At 41.7% G+C, this 21,456-nt stretch overlaps 1 protein-coding gene across 1 annotated transcript in view; it reads left to right on the top strand.

The window, feature by feature from the left end:
• The window catches only part of LOC120515662 (collagen alpha-1(XXVIII) chain-like), a 179,248-nt gene that overhangs the window by 56,449 nt on the left and 101,343 nt on the right, over positions 1–21,456 (top strand). The window contains exon 7 of the mRNA XM_039736875.1: positions 13,711–13,755. Within this exon, the coding sequence (XP_039592809.1) occupies positions 13,711–13,755 (45 nt within the window). The remainder of the gene's footprint in view (positions 1–13,710; positions 13,756–21,456) is intronic.

The following is a 21,456-nucleotide window of genomic DNA, read 5'->3' as shown; positions in this document are numbered from 1 at the left end:
TCCAAACCAGCAATATGGTGATACTGAAAGGAGTCCTGGGTTTTGCTTGAAAAGAAGCCCACTGCCTCATATCAGGGAGTCGAGAGGCATTGGGCGACACTCTTGGAGGAAGGTAGGAGGAAGAAATTGACTATATTGGGTATTTGTGACTAATCTTTGCATGAGCGTTTATTGAAAAAGGTGTGGTGGCTAAATAAATGTCTTTTAGTTAAACCCAGAATTGCGTTAGGCATTACTGTGTTTGCAGTTTGGTGCTCCAGATCACCCCCTTGTGGTTACAACAGTATTAGGCTACTCAGCGGTAGCAAAATCTATCACTCATCACACAATCAAAAACCAGTGATAAGAATAAATGTCACTTACAATTTTTAGGCATCAGTCTTGTTTTTGTGATTCCCTTGTATTGTACTTTACTCTTTTGCTATTTAAATTATTGCTTGCTAATATTTTAAACTTTGTTGTTAATAGATCTTTAGGTTATGTTAAATTTTCCCCAAAAAATCTCTTTTAAAAATGTGCATTTTCACTCCAGGCTATGTGCATAGTCATTTCCCTTTTACTTTCATGGTGCTATACAAAACATTCCACACACAGTTTGTTAAAATTACACTACTAACATAATATTGATAATAAAATATATGTTTTTTATATTTTTATTCCAATAATGTAATGCTGTATGCTACATATAATTAATTCACTTCTGATACACCTACTGTGGCCAGTCTTCATGTACCAAGGACTCCTGGAGTTGGGACTCCACTCATGGCATCTTTTACAACCTTGGCCACTGAGTGCTTGCCATCATTGATTGTGTATAAATTGGTCTTCAGCTCAATGAGCCTCCTTGGTCATGAGCTTGTATTGAGTTATCTCCCTTTGTAACAGATTTCAATAACCAGACTACCAGAATAGTGGATATCATGGTAAGGGGCAACATCTGCTGCTTGTTTGAACACTTGATGGTATATCAGGAAGATCTTCTTGCCCATTGTACAGTCTATCATGATTGCCCTGCCTGGTGCTATTTTCCTAGAGTACAATGACTGAGTAAGTGAAAGGTAATATTAGACATTAGGTGACACTGTAGTACAATAGTTAGTCCTACTATTTCATATTTCATGAGTTTTGACTTTGAATTATAGCCTGGTCACTGACAATATGGAGTCTGCACATTCTTTTAAGTTCTGCAGTGTTTTTTCTAAGGGTACACTGATTATGTTTTCTCATATCCCAATGACTTGTCAGATATGAGGATGGATGGCAGCCATAAATTGGTTCTCTCCAGTTATGTATGTAAATATGCTCAGCAATGGACTGGCACCCTGTCTAGGGTTGGTTTCTATATGGTTCTGTCGGGATAGGATTGGACCCTTGTAATTCTGAAGTGGATTAAACAGGCTTGGAAAATGAACAGATGGAGAATGTTTGAACCCACCCCCTTAATTCTCAGGAACAGTTTTGTCACCCAGTGTTTCTCAAGGTTTGCATTCAGAGATATTAACTTCTGTCTACTCCACAGTAACCAAATCTCAGGCTATCTGTGCAACCCTATAAGCCGTCGTCTATATGGATGAAAAAATGGACAATACTTGACTGAATTAATTGGGATTTACCCAATGATACTTCACCTCACATGTAACCCTGCCATGGAACGCTTCATATTGTTTGAGCTGTAATTTGATTTTTAGCTGGGATGCCTAGGTGTTTTTCCCAGTTTTCCTGTGGGTTTTTTCTTGGACTTTTTATCTTATGATACGGTCCATAAGGTTTGCTTCAAGTTGTTTTTTGTGATTTACTAGGGGGCTTTGCCCCCTGCTCGCTTCACTCACCAACTCCCCTGCCTATGCTACACGCCAGCAACTTCATGTCTCTGCCTCTCGCGTATGTGGATTTCACTTTCACCAAACAACAAAATTTTTAATTCTAGCAGATAGGCCTCTCCATTGGGAAGAAATACTACTTTTACCTGATGGCAGCAAAAAGTAGACGATCTACAAGTCTCCGATTTAAAGTTTAAAGCCAAACAATATCTACATACTTCTGTCATATCACCTATGTCCGTATATTTGATCTATTTTCACTTTTACCTTTTCATCAATATCACATTGAATTTTGATTCCGTGTTTGGAATAGCCTCGTGACAACGCAACATATAACTTCCCGTTAGTGAATATTGTTTCTTTCTCTCTACACGAACTGTGTCTGACAATAGCATTCACACAAATGAGAAATGATTGAACCATGTGCATGGTTTTAAATGTTTTAAATGTTGGCAAGACTTTTCCAAATCTTTTTGCATAAAGTTTTGTCTTGCGGGGTTTGGAATTTTCTCTCACGGGATTTCATTTTCACCCAACAACAAATCTTTTAATTCTCACGGATACACCTCTTCATTGGGAAGAAACACCACTTTTCCCTGATGGCAACACAAATTAGATAATCTACAAGCCTCCGACTTAAAGTTTAAATCCAAACAATATATTCAATCTCTTTTTGCTTTTCCATTATTTCACTGAGTAATAATTTCCGTTTGTTTGCAGTAATGCGATCTTTACTATCATTTTTTTGAGACTTTCGAATTTTCGTGCGTGCATTATCTCTAAACTGCTCTGCATGTGTATCGTGCCAACATTTTTGAGTTCTTTACAACGTTCTACTTTGTTGTCTACTCTTTTATTTCCAGTCTCGGGCTTGTTTAAATCTCTTGGCACAAAGTCTCGTCTCACGGGATGTGAAAGTGTCTCTCTGAGAAAGTCACGTCTCGTCTCTCTTCCAAAGTTTTTTTTTATTATAATAGAGAGATATTGAATAGAATTCAAGAAGGAAACAATTAAGACATTTTCAAAATTTCTGAGTGTAAATTAAAAATGGCAAGAAGAATAATAATCTTTTTACACCACCTTCCCACCACGCTCCTATCCTTAAAAATAGCTTACCTTGAGAGCATTCGGAAGAGAAATAGAGATTACAGATGCCTCAACAGACTAGCAAAGCAAACCACCACTCCCATAAGTGATGAACATGAATGGGTTAACAGAGTAGAGCAGGACCAGCATTGACTGCACCCCGACCCTCACGAGCTCAACATAATACTGCCACTTCAGAATGTTGGAGTCAGATGACCCTTTGACCCTCATTAGTGATGTTGTTGGATGTTGTATAGAAACTCTGAATTGTTCCCATGTGAATATATGTGCCTCCCACTGAGAAATACTTCTGGCCATGCACTTTGTTTTACTGAGATAGGAGTTATCCCCCTACAACTCTACACTGTTATACTGTACATGGGTAATAAAATGCAAGGATGCCCAGATTTACTGTACAGTTTGGTTACATTTCCTTTAATTTAGATTTCTTTATTTAGGGCTTTTCTTAATGTCTTCAGCCACTCTCCATGATTCACGCCATTTAGTCCAAGAGTAGGTCAAAGGGATCTCTTCTTTTGCTTTTTCAAGTGTGACTACACCATTCCTGCAATTTAGCTAGCAGAATTAATCCCAGTATTCTAGGTGTGGTTTCCCCAGCACATTTGCTCTCCCATAAAACCTTCTTTGATTTGTGGTCTGCTAGACCTGGAAATGCTGCTCAGAGCTAAATTATTTTGGTTGCTTCCTGAAATATTAAGACAAGAATAGGCCATCAAGAATATTCACACTCTTCTTAGATTGTTCTGTTGAAATCTTTATTAATTTATGCCAATAACAAATTCTGTGTTCCACCATCTCACTTGTAATGTTGTATACTGTACTTTAAACACATATATTTAATTTAAACTGCATTTTAGATGCTCAAAATGTGTAACCAAAGCCAACCTTTGGATATTTGCAGCTGCATATGGAGTTGTGTGTCTCCCAAGCTTAGTGTCATTTTCAAACTTGATTCATATGGTTTAATTCCCTTCCCCACAATCATTCATGTGGAAAATATCAGAAAATGAAAGCGGCCCAAATCAAGCTCATGAGGCTCTGCACAGTGCACATTCTCAGACAGTAGTTTCCACAATAGCGTATTATTTCCTTTACTTACAAAACCACTTGAGATTATTGTTATATGTGCACATAAATTACATTGTCATTAAAATTTGCTTGTGTAGAGCTATGAAAAATGCCTTTTACACATCCCCATATAGTATGCCTGTTGCACCTGTGACTGCATCAAAGAAGCATAAAAGTTTTGTTTGATTAAAGCAGACAATTCCCATTTGTAGTAAGCTGTCACGTATATCTACCTAAGAGAGAAATGGTCCCCCATTTGTTGAAGTACATACTCAAAAAGCTGATGAAAATATATTTGAAGAAAGTGGGCCTATGGCGACTTAACTGTGCCCCATAGTTGCTGTAAATTAACTGGTAGCTGACCTCTATATTTACAGGGGCAGATTAACCCTCAGGCCCAGAGGCCTGTGATGGCAATGAAACTTTTCACCAAATCCTCTCTAACCTACTCAATGAAAGAATTCAGTGCCTGAGTGCCATAATCACCAAGGGGGAAGCTTGATGAAACAACCAAGTGTCCATGGGCTGAAAGCAAGTATGGGAATTACCGCTCTGCATTAACTACGTGTCCGTATACTGCATTGTTTAAAATATGGCGAAATCTCTGTTAATGAGCTCTATTCATTCATTCTCCCAGGGACCATTGGGCTTGTCTGCTTATTCTATCTACAAAATTTATCCTTTGTTCTGTCACTGAGATGTTCTGCCCACACCGATGAACCTCCACCCATAGAGACTGAATAATAGTCTAGGATGTACACTGTTGGTGAGACCAATCAGCATGTAGCATATACTTTTATTCTAGTGGATCATAACCAGATGTAGAACCAGCTGACTGTGGCACTGAAGGAAGTAAGGAAGAAAAATCTGAAACATAAATTCAGTGGACTACACTTCAGCAGTTTCCTCAGGCTGTATAAGAGTGTGGCTAACAAGTTAGGATGCAAAGTGGGACATGCAAATGATCTCAAGAGACAGCTGAAATTCCCTACTCTAACAGAACCTATAGACCTGTAGATCAGATATCATCTTCTGGTCAAAAAACAGGCAGCCCTAATTGAACTAGGAAAGGATAGAGGAAGCATATGAGTGGGAGCTGAAGAAACATCAGTCTCTCGTTCATGATTTCCAACAGAAGGGATGAAAATTATGGAACCTAACAGTTGAATTTGACTCCAGGGTCTTTTTGGGGCAATCATTCTGGATAGATTTGGGGTTTCTTGGTATCATTTAGTCATCATCTTAGAGGAAGTTGGTATCCAGCCTAAGCAAAGACAAAAATGACCCTCTGGTAAATATAGTTCAAAAGAATTTTTGGAAGGCCAAGCTTGAAGCAAACAGGAATTCTGAGAATTGAGTTGACTGAGTGGCTGAGGGTTCCAGGACAATGATTCTGCCATGGAGCACTCCCAAAGTGTCATGAGCTAATGTATGAAATACTAGTGTAGGTGGATGCCCATCTGATAACTCTATGGGGCCAAATGTTCTATTCTAGAAGAATTTTGCCCTATGGATGCATGGACTTGTAAAGGTGAAGAATGAGTAATTACCATATCCTTTTTATCATGGAATGTACAGGATGCATTTATGTTAGATTAATCAATTGAAATGACTTCATTGTTTTGTTGATATGTCACGCTTTGCAAATGACCTGAGATTTGGCTACTGGCAAGGCCTTGACATTACTGGTTAATGTCTGTGTAAAGTATAAGAAAGCTGCATGAGCAAAAGGGAATATGGAAAGAGTGGTTTTACAGAGCCTTTACAGTATCAGTATGTCAGGTGCCTGGAATCATCTTTCAGGTACTTTCTAAACATTGTGGCATGGATCCTGCTTAAATAGTCTATTTTCAGACACACCCATTAAATATTTTGTGTGAAAATGTCAATACAAAATATTGTGTGAAAATGTCAATGTTCCCGATCCACTCCAAGTTGGCCAGCTCTTTTAAATCCACTTTGGTGTTACCAGTCTCCTTCTGAATTGCCCTCACATGCTGATTGAGCCATTGTTCCCTGTGCTGTATGCACATATGACACGCAAGGGTCTCAGGTGCCTCAGTGACAGATATCAGGATAAATATTTGATTGCAGTAAAGATTCCTAATGTTAGAGACAAAACATTCATTAGCTGTTTCATTAACTGTATTTTTGCATATTGTCATGTTGAACTTCAGTAACTTAATTCATACAAAGACACAAGGCCCAATTAAACCGTTTTACACTTTACTTATTTTTTTTAATAGTTCAAATACACTGGGTAAATCAAGGAAGGTTCAACAGGTAACAGAGCGGGTCCATTGAGAGTCACGGTGTGAAGTTGGTAATACAGACCTGAGCTTGAATAATACATGCATTCAGCAGTTGTAAATAATGTTTTAACTTATTTAATGCAATGTTTATTTTAAATCATGGATCTTAGGGTGAAGTTAGTTTTGAGATGTGCAAGGCTGAGTTTTATCAGTTTAGTTACTTCATTATGTATAACACAATTGGGCTTCTTGTAAGTGTGTGAAACTCTGTATACTGTACCAAAAATAGTTATACAGTTGGCCCGCCTAAACCATGGGTTTGGTGTCCGTGGATTTGACCATTCAAAAATATAAAAAAGCATCCAGAATATTTTCAAGAAAAGACATAAACACACAAAAAATGGAACTGTATACCCATGGTTAAGTCTATTATCTTCAGTACAGTAGCTTAGGTATAGCAAATATTCAAAAACAATCCGTGACGTATCAAAATAATCAGTAAAAAGTCAAAATATGCATTGTATCTGAATGGCTTACTATTCATGTAGCACATGTGCCAAGTACATTTTATAGAAACCAAATAATAAATGACAAGATAGACTTAACATCCCCCAGTTGTCAAGTTTATTACTGAAACAGAACAACATGTGTATAAATATAGTGTTCCAAACCTTGAATTTTCCTGGCCAGAGTAATGTGTGGGAAATTCCGTTAGGAAGCTGACAAGTCACTGAAATATTTCTTAATCGTACATTTAGGATTAGTACATCTGTTTCATTCTATTATTTTTTGGAAAGCTTGCAGACTTCTGTTTTAGTTTATAACATATTATTTTGTGTAAGGCCAAGCTTGCACATTGCCCAATGTTCTGTGGAATGATTGTGAGCCAGAAAGGGTTAAAAATCTCTGTCATATATCATAACTCTGTACAGTGTCTAAAAAGTGCATTTTCCCCCCATGAAATTTTTCACAATTTATTATTATACAACATTGAACCACAGTGGATTTATTTTTTGTTTATTTGACACAGATCAACAGAAGACTTTAATGAGTGAAAAGAGATCTCTGTAAAGTGATCTAAAATAATTACAATAATTGATCCAATAAGTATTCACTCCTTTTAATACAACACACTTAACATGACACCAGGCGTGGCAGAAAAACCGCCCAAGAGGGTTTAGCAGCTGTTGCAGCACCCCCGGATCCCAACAGGGCTATAACCAACTCCAACTCCCATGAAGCCCTGCGGGAGTCCGAGGCACTACTATAACCCAGAGGGGCTGCCAACTAGCGGTCTGGGGATTGTAAAACTCTGAATAGGATGGCTCCCTTGGCCATCTGTCACACACTAAATACTAACAACGTAAATCAACAAAAGTACGCAGCAGAAAATGCAGCTCAAGTAGACTATTAAACAAGTCATACAGAGTAGTCCAAAATAAAAATGTGTGATTGTCTGGAAGGAGTTGGGTAGCTAGGCGAACAGCATCCAAAATAAAATAAAGCAGTTTAGTCCTACTGGCAAGTTATGAGATGATAAAGCAGCACTGCTCGAACCCAGGTATTCAGATGTTAGCTCCTAAATAGGGCAAACTCTCCACAAAAATATTATAACAGTTGTCTGTCTAGCAATAGTTATATATGATGAGCTGCATGTAGGTCAGTCATGCAAACAGGAATTTCACTGTATTCTGCACATGGGACAATATTACTACTTCTAATAGTAACTAGAAGTACAGTCTGCAAGTCTACTAGTTATTACTTTAGACTTAAATACTGTTCAATAGGCTTGCACCTGTTTCTTGACCATCGGACGGGGCCATTCCAGGATGTCTTTGACTCTGGTACACTGTGGTTTCACCAGATACCCCCTACCAGGTAGCCCAAATACTTGGCTTTGTTCAAGCCAATAAAACACTTTCGGGGGTTGATACGGAGTCCGGCTCTCTTTAGCGTCAGGAGAACGGCGTAAACCTGCAATACATGCTCCTCCCAGGTGCCGGAAAAAATGATCACGTCATCAAGGTAGGCGGCACAATAGGACTGGTGGGGCTGTAATACTCTGTCTACCAGACGCTGGAAGGTCGCTGGTGCCCCGTGCAGTCCAAATGGGAGGACCTTGTATTGCCATTGTCCACTAGGGGTGCTGAAAGCTGTTTTCACTCTTGTGGATGCCGTTAAGGGAATTTGCCAGTACCCTTTGGTCATGTCAAGGGTAGTCAGATAACAAGCCGTCCCCAGCCTTTCGAGAAATTCATCTACTTGAAGCATAGGTTTAGGCGTCATACTTGGAGACCTGATTGAGGCGTCTGAAGTCATTATAGAATCTCTAGGAGCCGTCCGGCTTAGATACAAGGATGATCAGACTGGACCAGGGGCTATGGCTTTCCTCGATAACGTCCAAGTTCAACATTTGTTGTATCTCTAGCTCCATTTCCGCACGTTTCACCTCTGGGAGGCAATAGGATCGTTCCCTGACTACCATCCCTGGGTCTGTCAAAGTGTCGTGCTGAATCAGCGCGGTCCGCCCTGGTACTTCACTGACCACTTCCGGGACAGACCGGATCGCACCAATGAGCTCCTGTCGTTGGTGGGGCCGAGGTTAAGGTGGTCTTTTTCCGAGAAAAGGGAGATGGCCGGTCCGGAGAGGGGCGGCTCCTTCCTGTCCCTCCAGGGCTTTAAGAGGTTCACATGGTAGACCCTCTCGCTCGGGCGACAATTTGGCCGAAGCACCAAATAGTCTATAAGCCCTTCTCTCTCTTTAACCTCATACGGACTCTGCCAATGGGCCAACAGTTTGGAGTGTGAAGTGGGCGCAAGCACCATTACTCAGTCCCCCGGCTGAAACTCTCGTAGGGACGAGTTCCTGTTGTAGTTGAGGGCCTGTGCTGCTTGAGCCTTAGATATGTGTTCCTTTAGGAGGGGTTGAATTTTCTGTAGCCTATCACGTAACTGCGTGATATGTTCTAGGATATTGGTGGAGGGAAGTGTCTCCCCTTCCCAGCCCTCTTTCAGTAAATCCAGAATACCTCGGGGTTGGCGTCCATAGATGAGTTCAAAAGGGTAAAACCCGATGGAGGCTTGGGGCACCTCCCGGTAAGCGAAAAGTACCAGGGGTAAAAGTTGGTCCCAGATCCGACCATCCACGCTGACTACCTTGCGGAGCATCTGCTTCAGGGTCTGATTAAAACGTTCCACCAGCCCATCAGTCTGGGGGTAGTATACAGATGTCCTGAGATGTTTAATGCGGAGCAACTTGACTACCTCCCTGAATGTATCCGAAGTAAAGGGCGTACCTTGGTCCATAAGGACTTCCCTAGGTATGCTTAATCAGGAATAGAGGGCTACTAGTTCCTGTACGATGTTTTTCGAATTGGCAGGTCACAGAGGAACTGCTTCTGGGTATCGAGTTGCGTAGTCGATCATTACTAATATGTATTTGTGGCCTCGTCTCGAAGGTTCCAGGGGTCCTACCAGATTGACGCCAATCCTATTAAATGGCTCATCAATGAGGGGGATCGGGATGAGAGGAGCGCGGTCCCTCCTGGGAATCTGGCGCAACTGACAGACTGGGCAGGACTGACAGAAGCGTCGGACCTCCTCGTTGATCCCGGGCCAATAGAACCTATGTTTCACCATCTCCAGTATTTTCTCGGCCCCAAGGTGGGCGCCTAAGAGGTGGGCATGTGCTAGTTCACACACTTGCCACCGGTAGGTTCACGGGACTAGCAACAACTTTTGCACCTCACCTTCGTGTTCCGCAACTCAATACAGCAATTCATTATCTAGTACAAAGTGGGGTCCAGGTGGCGTGGAATCAGCTAACGATATGTTGTTCGCGGATACTATCGCATTCCAGGCAAACTTCAGGGAATCATCATTCCACTGTTCTCTCTTAAAGGATGCCGGCATGAAGCGAAATTGATACTCCACGCTGGCGAGGGGATCGGGAGAGACTTCCTCCTGAGACGGAGCCTCATCCAGTTGCATTTCTGGGTCGAGGTCTGACGGTGAAGAAGGCTCCTCTGCATCATCAACAGTCGCTGAAGTGCACGGTGTGGGAGCAGCTGGGAGGGGACCGTGTCCTTCCATAATTAGACACAACCTGGCTTTTGGAGTGGTAATTGTTGTACCGCGTTTGCTTTCTGACCAGTCTTGTCCAAATATAGCCGGGAAGGGGGGTTCGGGCAACACCGCAACAAACATCTTTCTGGGTTCCCCTTCCCAGGTTATGTAGCAGTAGGCGGACCTATATGACCTAGTCTTCCCATGTATACACGTGATCCTTGAGTTCGGAGCAGTCCACTGTCACGTTAGAACATAACGGTGAGCAACAATGGTGATGTTACTCCCGGAGTCGAACAGTGCCACCACAGAGTGCCCATTAATTAATACCACTCCTGTATTTTTAACCACCAGAGGATTAGACAAAGCGCAGTACCACTCACCCCTGATCCAGCTGCAGTCCATGGGCTCCTGATTCAAGGGACAGGAGCTTACGATGTGCCCCACCTCACCACACTTGAAACAGCGGTGGGGTGGTGGGGAGTCTGTCGCGTGGTTTAGCCGGAGCCTCTGGACTGCGGCGGGTGGCCTCTAGTAGGGCCACTTGTCCCTGTCGAACTCCGGGAGCTGGCTTCTCATACTCCCTGAGTCGGTTTACCGCCAGCTGTTGCTCGAGTACCTCAAGGAGACCATCTATGTTTTTAAATGAGTGTGCCGTAGCCAGCACCCGATCTTTCCCCAGAACTCAAAGGCTTGGACCCTAGGTGGGCCATTGGGGTCGAATTTCCAGTGCCACCACTCCCTCGCCTGCTGGTCGGAGGTTACACCGTAGGCTTATAGATCTCGGCCTTCAAGAGGTTATACTGGGTGGCTTCCTCTTTGGGAAAATCGTGATAGGCCCGCTGCGCCGGGCCTTTCAGGTACGGGGACAAAATAGCGTCCCACTTCGCATGCGGCCACTGATTCCGGGTGGCCGTCCTCTTGAAGATGGCAAGGTACGACTCAATGTCCGAGAGTGGAATAATAGGAGGAGGCGGCAGTCGCGTGGGCTCCGGCTTTATCGTCTCTGCTGCGGCAAGTCGTCTCCTCACGTCCGTGAGTTCCACGTTTGTGGTGGCGTGATCCACCTTGAAGGCCTGGAATTCGCTGGCCAACGTGTTCAGGACAGTGTTTAAATCTTGCCCTTCAGTCATCTTTTCGGGCTTTCGTTATCCTGCTGACTATGCCACAGATGCAAGCACAGCACAGACACAAGCATAAAGGATTGGGGGTTTGAGCCCCGTATACTGCAACAAAATTAGGTCTCAGTCTAGACATAAGAATGAAATCATAAGACAAAATGGAGGGGTTTGGACGGACAATATAAAGAGATGGACCGGAAATTAAATGTGATGGATGCTGGGAAGTCGTGGTGGTGTATGAGAGTTGGACGTCATCACTGTGGGACCAGAAGGAAGAAAGGAACCCAGAAGTGCTGTTCTTTGTTTAACCCAGGCCAACTTACGGCGGCGGCGGTTTGTCTTGTCTATGGGAAAAGAGAGAGAGAGGTTAGTACGCTGCCTTCATCCCCTGGCAGGGCTTGTCGCGGTGCGCGTTGGGTCCTTCAGCTGCTCCCGATGCACTTGTGCATGACAATAGATAGATAGATAAATAGATACATACATACATACATACATACATATACACACACCCTTTGGTCTCAACACACACTTGTGAAACTTGTGAAAGTCCTTTTTGAACAGGACTTATAGAAAATGGTATGGTATGGTCCATGAATGACTTTTCTAAAGAGTTATCAGGCTTTGGCATAGGTTGGTACACTAAATGTAGATTATTCACTAAAGTTCACAGAGATAAACAAACCCAGAAGTCAAAGCACAAAACTAAATGAAAACCAAATACATATAATGCTCAAACACAAACTTCTCAAAAACTGTTTCCTTTATATTCATAAAGTTCAGATGCTGTTTAATGGGTGTAGCAATCTTTTATATCATGACGATGAACATATTCTAATAAATGCCAGTGCCCATGAAAACAAACACAAAAAAGCAATACCTTTAAGTGACAAAATGTCACTAAAATGTTGGTAAAGGTAAAAACATGAAAACAAAAATTATTTACATGTTCCTGGCAGATATTAACAAGAGTTGACAGGTCACTTTATATGGAACCTGTGATTATGACTTTGACTTTTCCAGGACATCAGCAAGACCCTTAGACTGCATTTAACTGCTCTACCTAAGAGTATATATCAAGGGAATCCAATAATTTCCAGAATTGTTAAAAAAAAAAAAAAAAGTTTATTCTAAAATTTAAAGCAATTCCCTTTTAGTAGCCTTTAAAATTCTGTCCTTGAGATACAATACATTTGGCCCAGTGCCTCTCCTATTCTTGTTAACATGTTGTGTACTCTTTTTTTGCTACTGTCTACAGCCTCCTTGGCTTTTTACTGGAGTTATTTAATGGTAGCATATCTTCTTCTTTTCAGTCTCAATTTTAATTTCAGGAGCAATAGAAAGACACATGGAGCGAGATCTGGTGAATATGTGGGGTGTGAAGCAGCAACCACATTGTTTTTGGTAAAAAAACTCAATGACTGACAATGTAATGTGAGCAGGTGCACTGTTGTCATGAAAAATGCAGTTTTGGGTGCTCCACTTCTCAGGACATTTTTATTTTTATTTTTTATGCTTTTCTGCAGATGCCTCAGCAGGTGGAAGTAATGTCACTGATTAATAGTCTGTTCATAGGAAACAAACTATGAACAAGTCTACCAATCTCAAAAAACACAGTCATCATTGTCTCCTGAAAATCTGCCATGGTGGTTTGGAGAAAACAATTTCTCAAGTTACCTGCATAATTGCCAGACATACACAATCAGTCAACTGAGCTTGATGCCACTCTGTGGACTGATTAACCTTACTGTAGACATACAATACCTAGCAGAATTTTCAAAAACTACACCCTACTCCCATGTTATTGACTGATCCTTGGAATTTTTAGATCTTCATCATACATGTTCTAGTAGAATGGCAGAGCATAGTGTAATGTCCCCTTTTAATGTAAGAATGCAATATGAGGTTAATTTAGAAAGTCCACAATGTACATGGGTTGGCCCAGCATTACACAATTATACAATGCAGATGGAACTAGAAAGTAAACAAATATTATATTCAAAGCTGGAAACATTTTCTAGTTTATTTTTATAATTACAAATCATGTTTTGCTTCAGCATAAATGTCTTGCTAACAGAGCCGTATTATTATGTAAACCTTTTCATCCACTATAGATATCTTCAAAACTGTCTTCCCAAATTCAGTCCCCAACCTAGCATTGACATCTGACTTTTCCATCTATGCAAGGTTGTTGAGCTGTGTTGACATCAGTGTTTGTAAATTCCCATGAGATGTCTGTTTTATAAACACATTATGTCTTTTTTCATTTTTTCTTTCAAGGGTGAGTCTGGTATCAACGGAGGACCTGGTATGAAAGGATCACAGGTACAGTAACTATCCTTGCTTATTGAGTATGGCTCCCTTTTACTTAAATCCACAGTGTACATTTTTGAAAGATTAATTTGACTACAGTATTACTAGAATATAGTAGGTTTTGGTCCATAATTATATATCCTGTACCTAAAACCAGTGTTAGCACCTTGCAATAGCTCTTGCCAGTTGTAACAAATAACAAAATTATAATGTACATGGGGAGACAAGTTCAGGGGGTGTTAAACTGGATTAATTTGTTAACTGATTTTAGCACTTCTGGCAGCTTAACTCGTGCTGGTGTGAGATGCACACATGAAACTTTGTACTTGATAAATATGAAGATCTCCATTTAAGTAGTGGTGATGTGTTAACTGATGAGCACCAACTGTGAATCAAGACAGATAAAAGGGGACATCTTAGTGCCGAGAAAAGAGATGTTTTTTTTTATTAAAAAAGAAATTAAAGAAGAGGAAGCAATTGTGAGATGTTTTCTATTAAAAAGAAAGGAAGAAGGAGGAAGCATTTGCTTGTGGGAGAGATATCCGAGGGTGAAAAAGAAAGAGGATGAGGAGCAGCATCAACCATGTTGACAAGTTAAAGAGAGCAAGACTGAAAGCTGTAGCTTGGGTTACATGTCATGGCCATAGTGAAGTCTGCTGAGCAGTGGTGCAGATACGATGGAGCGTGGCCACTGGAGCTTGCTGCAGGCGGGAGGATCAAGGCATGGCGGAATCCGTGCGTAGAGCAAGGTGCTCAGTGGAACTGCAGGTACTGGTCGAGGTTGCAGCTGTGGGAACTGTGGATACCAGATGAGGTGACAGTTCACATCTGATTGGTGGACCAGGACGTGGCAGGATGTGTTGTTGAGATCCTTGATGTCCTAATGAACACAGAGAGAAAGTGAGAGATCAAGAAAGGTTTATCTCTCAACCTTTCTGCCTTTTAATATATACTGCAAAAAAAATTAAAGGAACACTTTTTAATGAGAGCATAGCTTCAAATCAATAAAACTGCTGGGCTATTGAGCTAGTCAGTTAAGTAGCAGAGGGGGCTGTTAATCAGTTTCAGCTGCTTTGGTGTTAATGAAATTAACAACAAGTGCACTAGAGGGACAACAATGAGACAACCCCCAAAACAGGAATGGTTTAACAGGTGGAGGCCACTGACATTTTTGCCTCCTCATCTTTTCTGACAGTTTTTTCATAGTTTTGTATTTGGCTACGGTCAGTGTCACTACTGGTACCATGAGACGATACCTGGACCCTACAGAGGTTGCACAGGTAGTCCAACTTCTCAAGGATGACACATCAATATGTGCCATCACCAGAAGGTTCGTTCGCTGTGTCTCCTAGCTCAGTCTCAAGGGCATGGAGGAGATTCCAGGAGATGGGCAGTTACTCTAGGAGAGCTGGACAGGGCCGTAGAAGGTCCTTAGCCCATCCACAGGACCGGTATTTGCTCCTTTGGGCAAGGACAAGCAGGATGAGCACTGCCAGATCCCTACAAAATGATCTCCAGCAGGCCACTGGTGTGAATGTCTCTGACCAAACAATCAGAAACAGACTTCATGAGGGTGGCCTGAGGGCCTGACGTCCTCTAGTGGGCCCTGTGCTCACTGCCCAGTACCGTGGAGCTTGACTGGCATTTGTCATAGAATACCAGAATTGGCAGGTCCACCACTGGCACTCTGTGCTTTTATCAGATGAGAGCAGGCTCACCCTGAGCACACGTGGCAGACATGAAAGGGTCTGGAGAAGCCGTGGAGAATATTATGCTGCCTGTAACATCGTTCAGCATGACCGGTTTGGTGGTGGGTCAGTGATGGTCTGAGGAGACATATCCATGGAGGGACGCAAAGACCTCTACAGGCTAGATAATGGCATCTTGACTGCCATTAGGTATTGGGATGAAATGCTTGGACCCACTGTCAGACCCTATGCTGGTTCAGTGGGTCCTGGATTCCTCCTGGTGCACGACAATGCTGACCTCATGTGGCGAGAGTATGCACGCAGTTCCTAAAGAATGAAGGAATTGATACCATTGATTGGCCCCCACGCTTGCCTTCCCTAAATCCAATAAAACACCTCTGGGATATTATGTTTCGGTCCATCTGACGACACCAGGTTGCACTTCAGACTGTCCAGGAGCTCAGTGATGCCCCATTCCAGATCTGCGAGGAGATCCACCAGGACACCATCTGTCGTCTCATTAGGAGCATGTCCCGATGTTGTCAGACATGAATACAAGCACGCGGGGGAGTACACAATCATGAGTTGCTGCAATGAAATTTCGGCAAAATGGACTAGTCTGCTGCATCATTTTTTCACTTCAATTTTCAGGGTGTCTTTGAATTCAGCCATCTGTAGGTTGATCATTTTCATTTCCATCAAACAATGTGGCATCCTTTCATTCCTATCACATTACCCAGTCCATATCAGTATGGATATCCAGCAGGATTTTTTTTTTGCATTGAGATCTGATATGTTTTCAAAGTGTTCATTTAATTTTTTCAAGAACTTTTATTAAAAATCACAAAATCAAAGTGTTTCAAAAAGTGCAGTGGTTCAAAAGTTAACAAATAAATAAATAATCCATAAAACAAGTGAAAGTGGAGGTTAAAACCATCCAAATAAATATCCATTAAAATCAGGGGTTAAAACACAGGCAGGAAGCCCTTTTTAACACACTAGCCTCGGTGCCCCTTTAAAACCGACTCCACCTTGTCTAATCCCTTCCTGGATCTTGCAGACCAAGGAGAAGCAGACATAGACAACCTTTTACCTGACTCTTACTCAGTGTCTCTGAGCAACTCTGAGCCCTGCTTCACTAGTACCGCTGCCCGCCCATCGGCTCATCCCAGTGAAAGCACATTCCTGAGCACAATGGTCACTCCTGACTGAGCGACCGTTCAGACCCATTCTGAGCGCTGGCCACACACGCTCCTTTCTGGGGCTCCATTTCCGTCCATCTGCTTCCTTTCCTTGCACCAGCTCTCTGTCTCACAGTCCTGCCGCTCTTCTCACTTTAACCTCGTTTTTTTCCCCTTTAGTTCGTTCCTTCCTCTAGCACTTGTGCTTCCCTTTTTAATTCCCTTTTTAAACATGGGGACGTGGCACAGCTGTGGCAATCAGAAGCTCCCGGCATCAATTAGGGGTGCGGGCAATCTTGTACCTGTGCCCTAAGTGCAGGGCTGTCTGCTCTTACATCACACAATGGGAATTGCTCTCACCACACTACCACGCTCCCTCCTGAAGACTCAAGTCTGGCTATTATTTATTAAAAACACCAATTAGCCGCAGACTTCACTTTACCACAGTAACGCATTTTATGGATTAATAATTTGATAGCACTTTAAAACCATTTTTAATGACAGCATGTAGTAAGTTTTAAAGAATATGTCTTACTCTTTAACTTTTCAGTAATATATTGCTTTTAGCATGCCTTTCTCTGGTAGCACTAAGTGCGCTAGACCACAGCATTTATTGTTAGCCAAAAGGCAGAAAACAGTACCTGTTCTTTGGAGCAGATCTCAGATTGTAATCCTAAAACCTTCATCAACTGTGGGGCCAAACATTTATTTCTCTTTGCTGTCTTTTTGTGGAGTCAGCAGCCTATGTCCAGTCATATATATTTTATGGGCTGTTGAGTCATTTTAGTGTTTATTCAGGGTTCACTAATTTTTAATACGCAAGGGATTTTTATGCTAAAATTGCCTTGTGGGTTGTTGTTTTTTTTTGAATGCCCACAAAAAGAAATCCAGACGCTAGTCACCGTGACAGAATTATGCATTACCTCCCTGTCAACCTAGAGGTTTGATGAATACAGATTGACAGACCTGGGATAAAGTTGGGCTCTGAGCTCAGTGTCCTGGAAGTACATTCACAGAAGACACAAGATTAGGAGAAATGTGCTGCAGCACTGGAATGGAGGCAGTCCTTGTTTCTGTTTCCTTCAACATGCACGAGACACGTGCATTTGCATTAAAAGACGATCTGTCTGGATTTATACCAAGCCTGGTATCTTAGAGAAGAACTGACAGGCTAGAATTATTTGATGGGGCTAATACTGTCATAAGAAAGGGGCTATTAGGTGGCATAGTGAAGTGGACTCAGTGTTGTAAATCATGGCTTTATTACTTGAGGAAAATATTTGGAGCATATTTGAATCATTTCATTATGTATTAAATGTTCTTATTTTATATTGTTATCTACATGCTGCTATTTTGAATTTGGTCTCACAATAGCACACATGCCGTTTACAATTGATACATCACTGCTAAGGATGTTGGGACACACATGTTGAATGTGATGGCATTATAACAATTCATTTTAAGGTGATGACATGCATTCCTGGCTGTCCATGCTTTTGATAAACCAAGACTCGGACAAGGTGCTTCATGAAAAATTATCATAGGGAAAGGATTTCTTAGTTATAGATAGGACCTCCTTTGGTTCAAATTTGTGATTCAGTTTGTGTGTTAATAAACAATCTCTTGTCCATTCGGTTGCTGACTTCTGTCCCTACTTTAGGATATTCTTTTGCACACCCACTAAGTTCTCTTATCTCCCAGTCCTTGCAAACTTTATTCTTGGATGGATTTCCCAACTTGTCCCACTTCCTTTTGTAAAGAAGACTCTTCTATAGCGGGCCATCTGAGTTGTTAGGTTGACCAATTACATGGGATAATTCAGTAGCTAAAGAGACTGGGATAATGAGATGTGTTAAGGCATAAAGGGAGGAAATTGGGAAATAATTTTTCTTTTTCTTTTTTCTCAATTAAGCTAATCACTAGAGCAGTGGTTCTCAACCTGTGGAGAAGCCCCCCGGGGAGGGTGCAAAGATGTGAAAAAAAGAAAACAAGAATCAAAAATATGAAAAAAAACATCTGTTGAAACCAAAACATTTAACTTAAACTACATTCTGATACTAGAACAATAAATATAGAGTTAGATGTCGATAAAAGTTAAGTAGGTATAATAAAATATGCATCTACATTTCAAAAAAATGTTAGGGGGGGCCACAATTTAAACTGCTATGAAAACTCGGATTGCAAATTCTTAAAGGTTGAGAAATGCTGCACTACAGCATGCAGATAACACAAATATGTATTCAGAGAATAACAAAGCAGCATCTGATGTTATATTTGTGCAGGAGCCTTTTGTAATATTTTCGCTGTTACTTTTAGGCTGTGTATATAAAAGTTCCTTCACCATTTCTGAATTAAAATGGCTTACAAAAATAATTAATGATTCTACACAATTTGCAGGTGTAGTCAGTGACGAATAATTTTGCTTTTCACTCTTAAGTGGTTGCCTTTGGAATTGATGTATAAAGAATATTTTAAATTTTACATGTTGTAAGAACAGTACACTTCACAAAATAAAATATGATAATAGTATCTTGGAGGAGTTCAGGAATCTCAGTATCTTGTTCATAAGTGATGGAAGAAGGGAATATGAGGTTGACAAACAGATTGGAGAGACAGCAGCTGTTTTGTTGTCCAAGTTGATGAAACAGGAGCTGAGTCTAAAGACGAAGCTCTCAGTTTACCGGTTGATCTACATCACTGTCCTCACCTATACTCATGACCTGTGGGTAAAGACCGAAAGAATGAGATTGTGAGGACTAGCACCAGAATTGTGTTTTCTTCACAGGGCTACTAATCAGACTTTCAGTTATAAGGTGAGAAGCTTAGCATTTTAGGAAAGCCTCAGAATAGAGCTGCTGTCCCTCTGGTTCAAGAGGATCCATTTGAGGTGGTCTGGATATGTCTCCAGGCAAAACTGCAGTGGGAGAGACCTTGCATCAACCCCAGGACATGCTGGAGGAATTATAGCTCTTGGCTGGTCTGGGAATTGCCTAGGAATTGCTGGAGTCTGTAGCTGGGAAAAGGGAAGTCTGGGGTGAGGAGATAATGTTGTCTTCTTTAAAGTAGGTTCCCAAAATTGTTTATATTAAATTCAATAGTTTTACAATTGAGTTAGAGTGATCTCAGCGCCGCTGTTGAATTAAACTCATGTCATCTCTCATTAGGCTTCTCTTGATTTGGACTGTATTGGTAATATATTATTATTTTTGTTGGGAATTTCTTTGTGCTTGCCTCGCAGTTAGGAGACCCGGGTTCGCTTCCCAGGTCCTCCCTGCGTGGAGTTTGCATGTTCTCCCCTGTCTGCGTGGGTTTCCTCCGGCGCTCGGTTTCCTCCCACAATCCAAAGACATGCAGGTTAGGTGGATTGGTGATTCTAAATTGGCCCTAGTGTGTGCTTGGTGTGTGTGTGTGTTTGTGTGTGTCCTGCGGTGGGTTGGCACCCTGCCCAGGATTGGTTCCTGCCTTGTGCCCTGTGTTGGCTGGGATTGGCTCCAGCAGACCCCCGTGACCCTGTTCGGATTCAGCGGGTTAGACAATGGATGGATGGATGGATGGATTTCTTTGTGCTCCCAAGCAAGCAAAGACCCAAATGTCTTTCCAACAAGTCTCCTCCCAATTCACTGTGTCCAGTAAACCTCAAATGGGAGGAAAGCTGGAAGCATTTTCAATAGAGACTTAATTCACGTCTCTTGGATTATCTTGATCTGTTAGAGCAGTGGCCATTTTCCAAAGTCGCATCATACTGCCAAGCTTCTCTCTCCTGCACAGGGACCACATTTTGGAAGTTCGTCTGAAAACATATTTCCTATTTCGCAATCATGTTCCAATAATATTCCTGCTAACATATGGTTGCATGTAGACAAACGTACAGCCATCTCTATTCTTACTTGTACGCTAACCCTGAAATACAGTAGTTGTTCATCTCCACAAGGCGCAGTTGGTCCCCTTTACCTACACAGAGTAAACTACTCTTTTCTCAAAGAAAAATCAGAGGCCAGGATGCTGATTTCTCATCACAGCTGTGATCTACTCAGTGGAGTTTCACTCCATTGTGTGCCAGAGATAAGGCAGACATGGCCTAGAGGAAAAAATACCTGCCAAAAGTAAATACAGTATGCAGCTCTCAAAATGCTAAACACCATTCTCTCTAAGCCTTAGCTCAGCCTTGATAGGCTACTTCAGAATGACCCAGAGCTGAACGTCAACGTTCGGCCAGAATCTCCATTACAATGTCCTAGGACCTGCTTCTATTTAAATTCTCAAGACAATAATTACATGCATTATTGAAGACAACCCTACAGTACAATTTCCAGTATTTCCAGCCAGACTGCTTCCATGCCTATAGCTTTGCCATTGAAGAATTTCACATCTGTGCCACTCACAGTAGATGCTTCTGATACTGTCATGCCATTGTGTTCAACATGCCGATCACCATTGTATCCTCATGTATTTTGTCTTTGGCTGTATTTGCTATGTGCAGTTTGCCTGTGACCATACATAGCAAACACAGTTATTTCACATTTATTTGATGCAACAAATCCTGATTTTTGGTAAATTTTAACTGACTGCCAATTTTCACTCTTTTTTAAATGTCTGATTTGTGGATCCTTTTGTTAATGATTCATTAGCTGTGCGTTAGATCTTTTTGTATGTTTTTTAATCACATGTTCACCTGTTCCTGTTTTAATGAATCACTGCCTTTTTTGTCCATTTTGATCATGTCCCCTTCCCAGCTGTCAGTCTCATCAGTATGCTGTGCTCACAATTGGCCTGTTTATCAAAAATAGCAGAGAAGCAGCTTTGTTTTGTGTAGAGCTGAGCTGGCAATGTGATGGCAGGCATCA

This window comes from Polypterus senegalus, chromosome 15, assembly GCF_016835505.1.
Source record: "Polypterus senegalus isolate Bchr_013 chromosome 15, ASM1683550v1, whole genome shotgun sequence".
In the NCBI taxonomy this organism is placed as follows: Eukaryota; Metazoa; Chordata; class Cladistia; order Polypteriformes; family Polypteridae; genus Polypterus; species Polypterus senegalus.
Note: the sequence above shows the minus strand (reverse complement) of the source record. Positions and strands in the feature narration are given on the sequence as shown.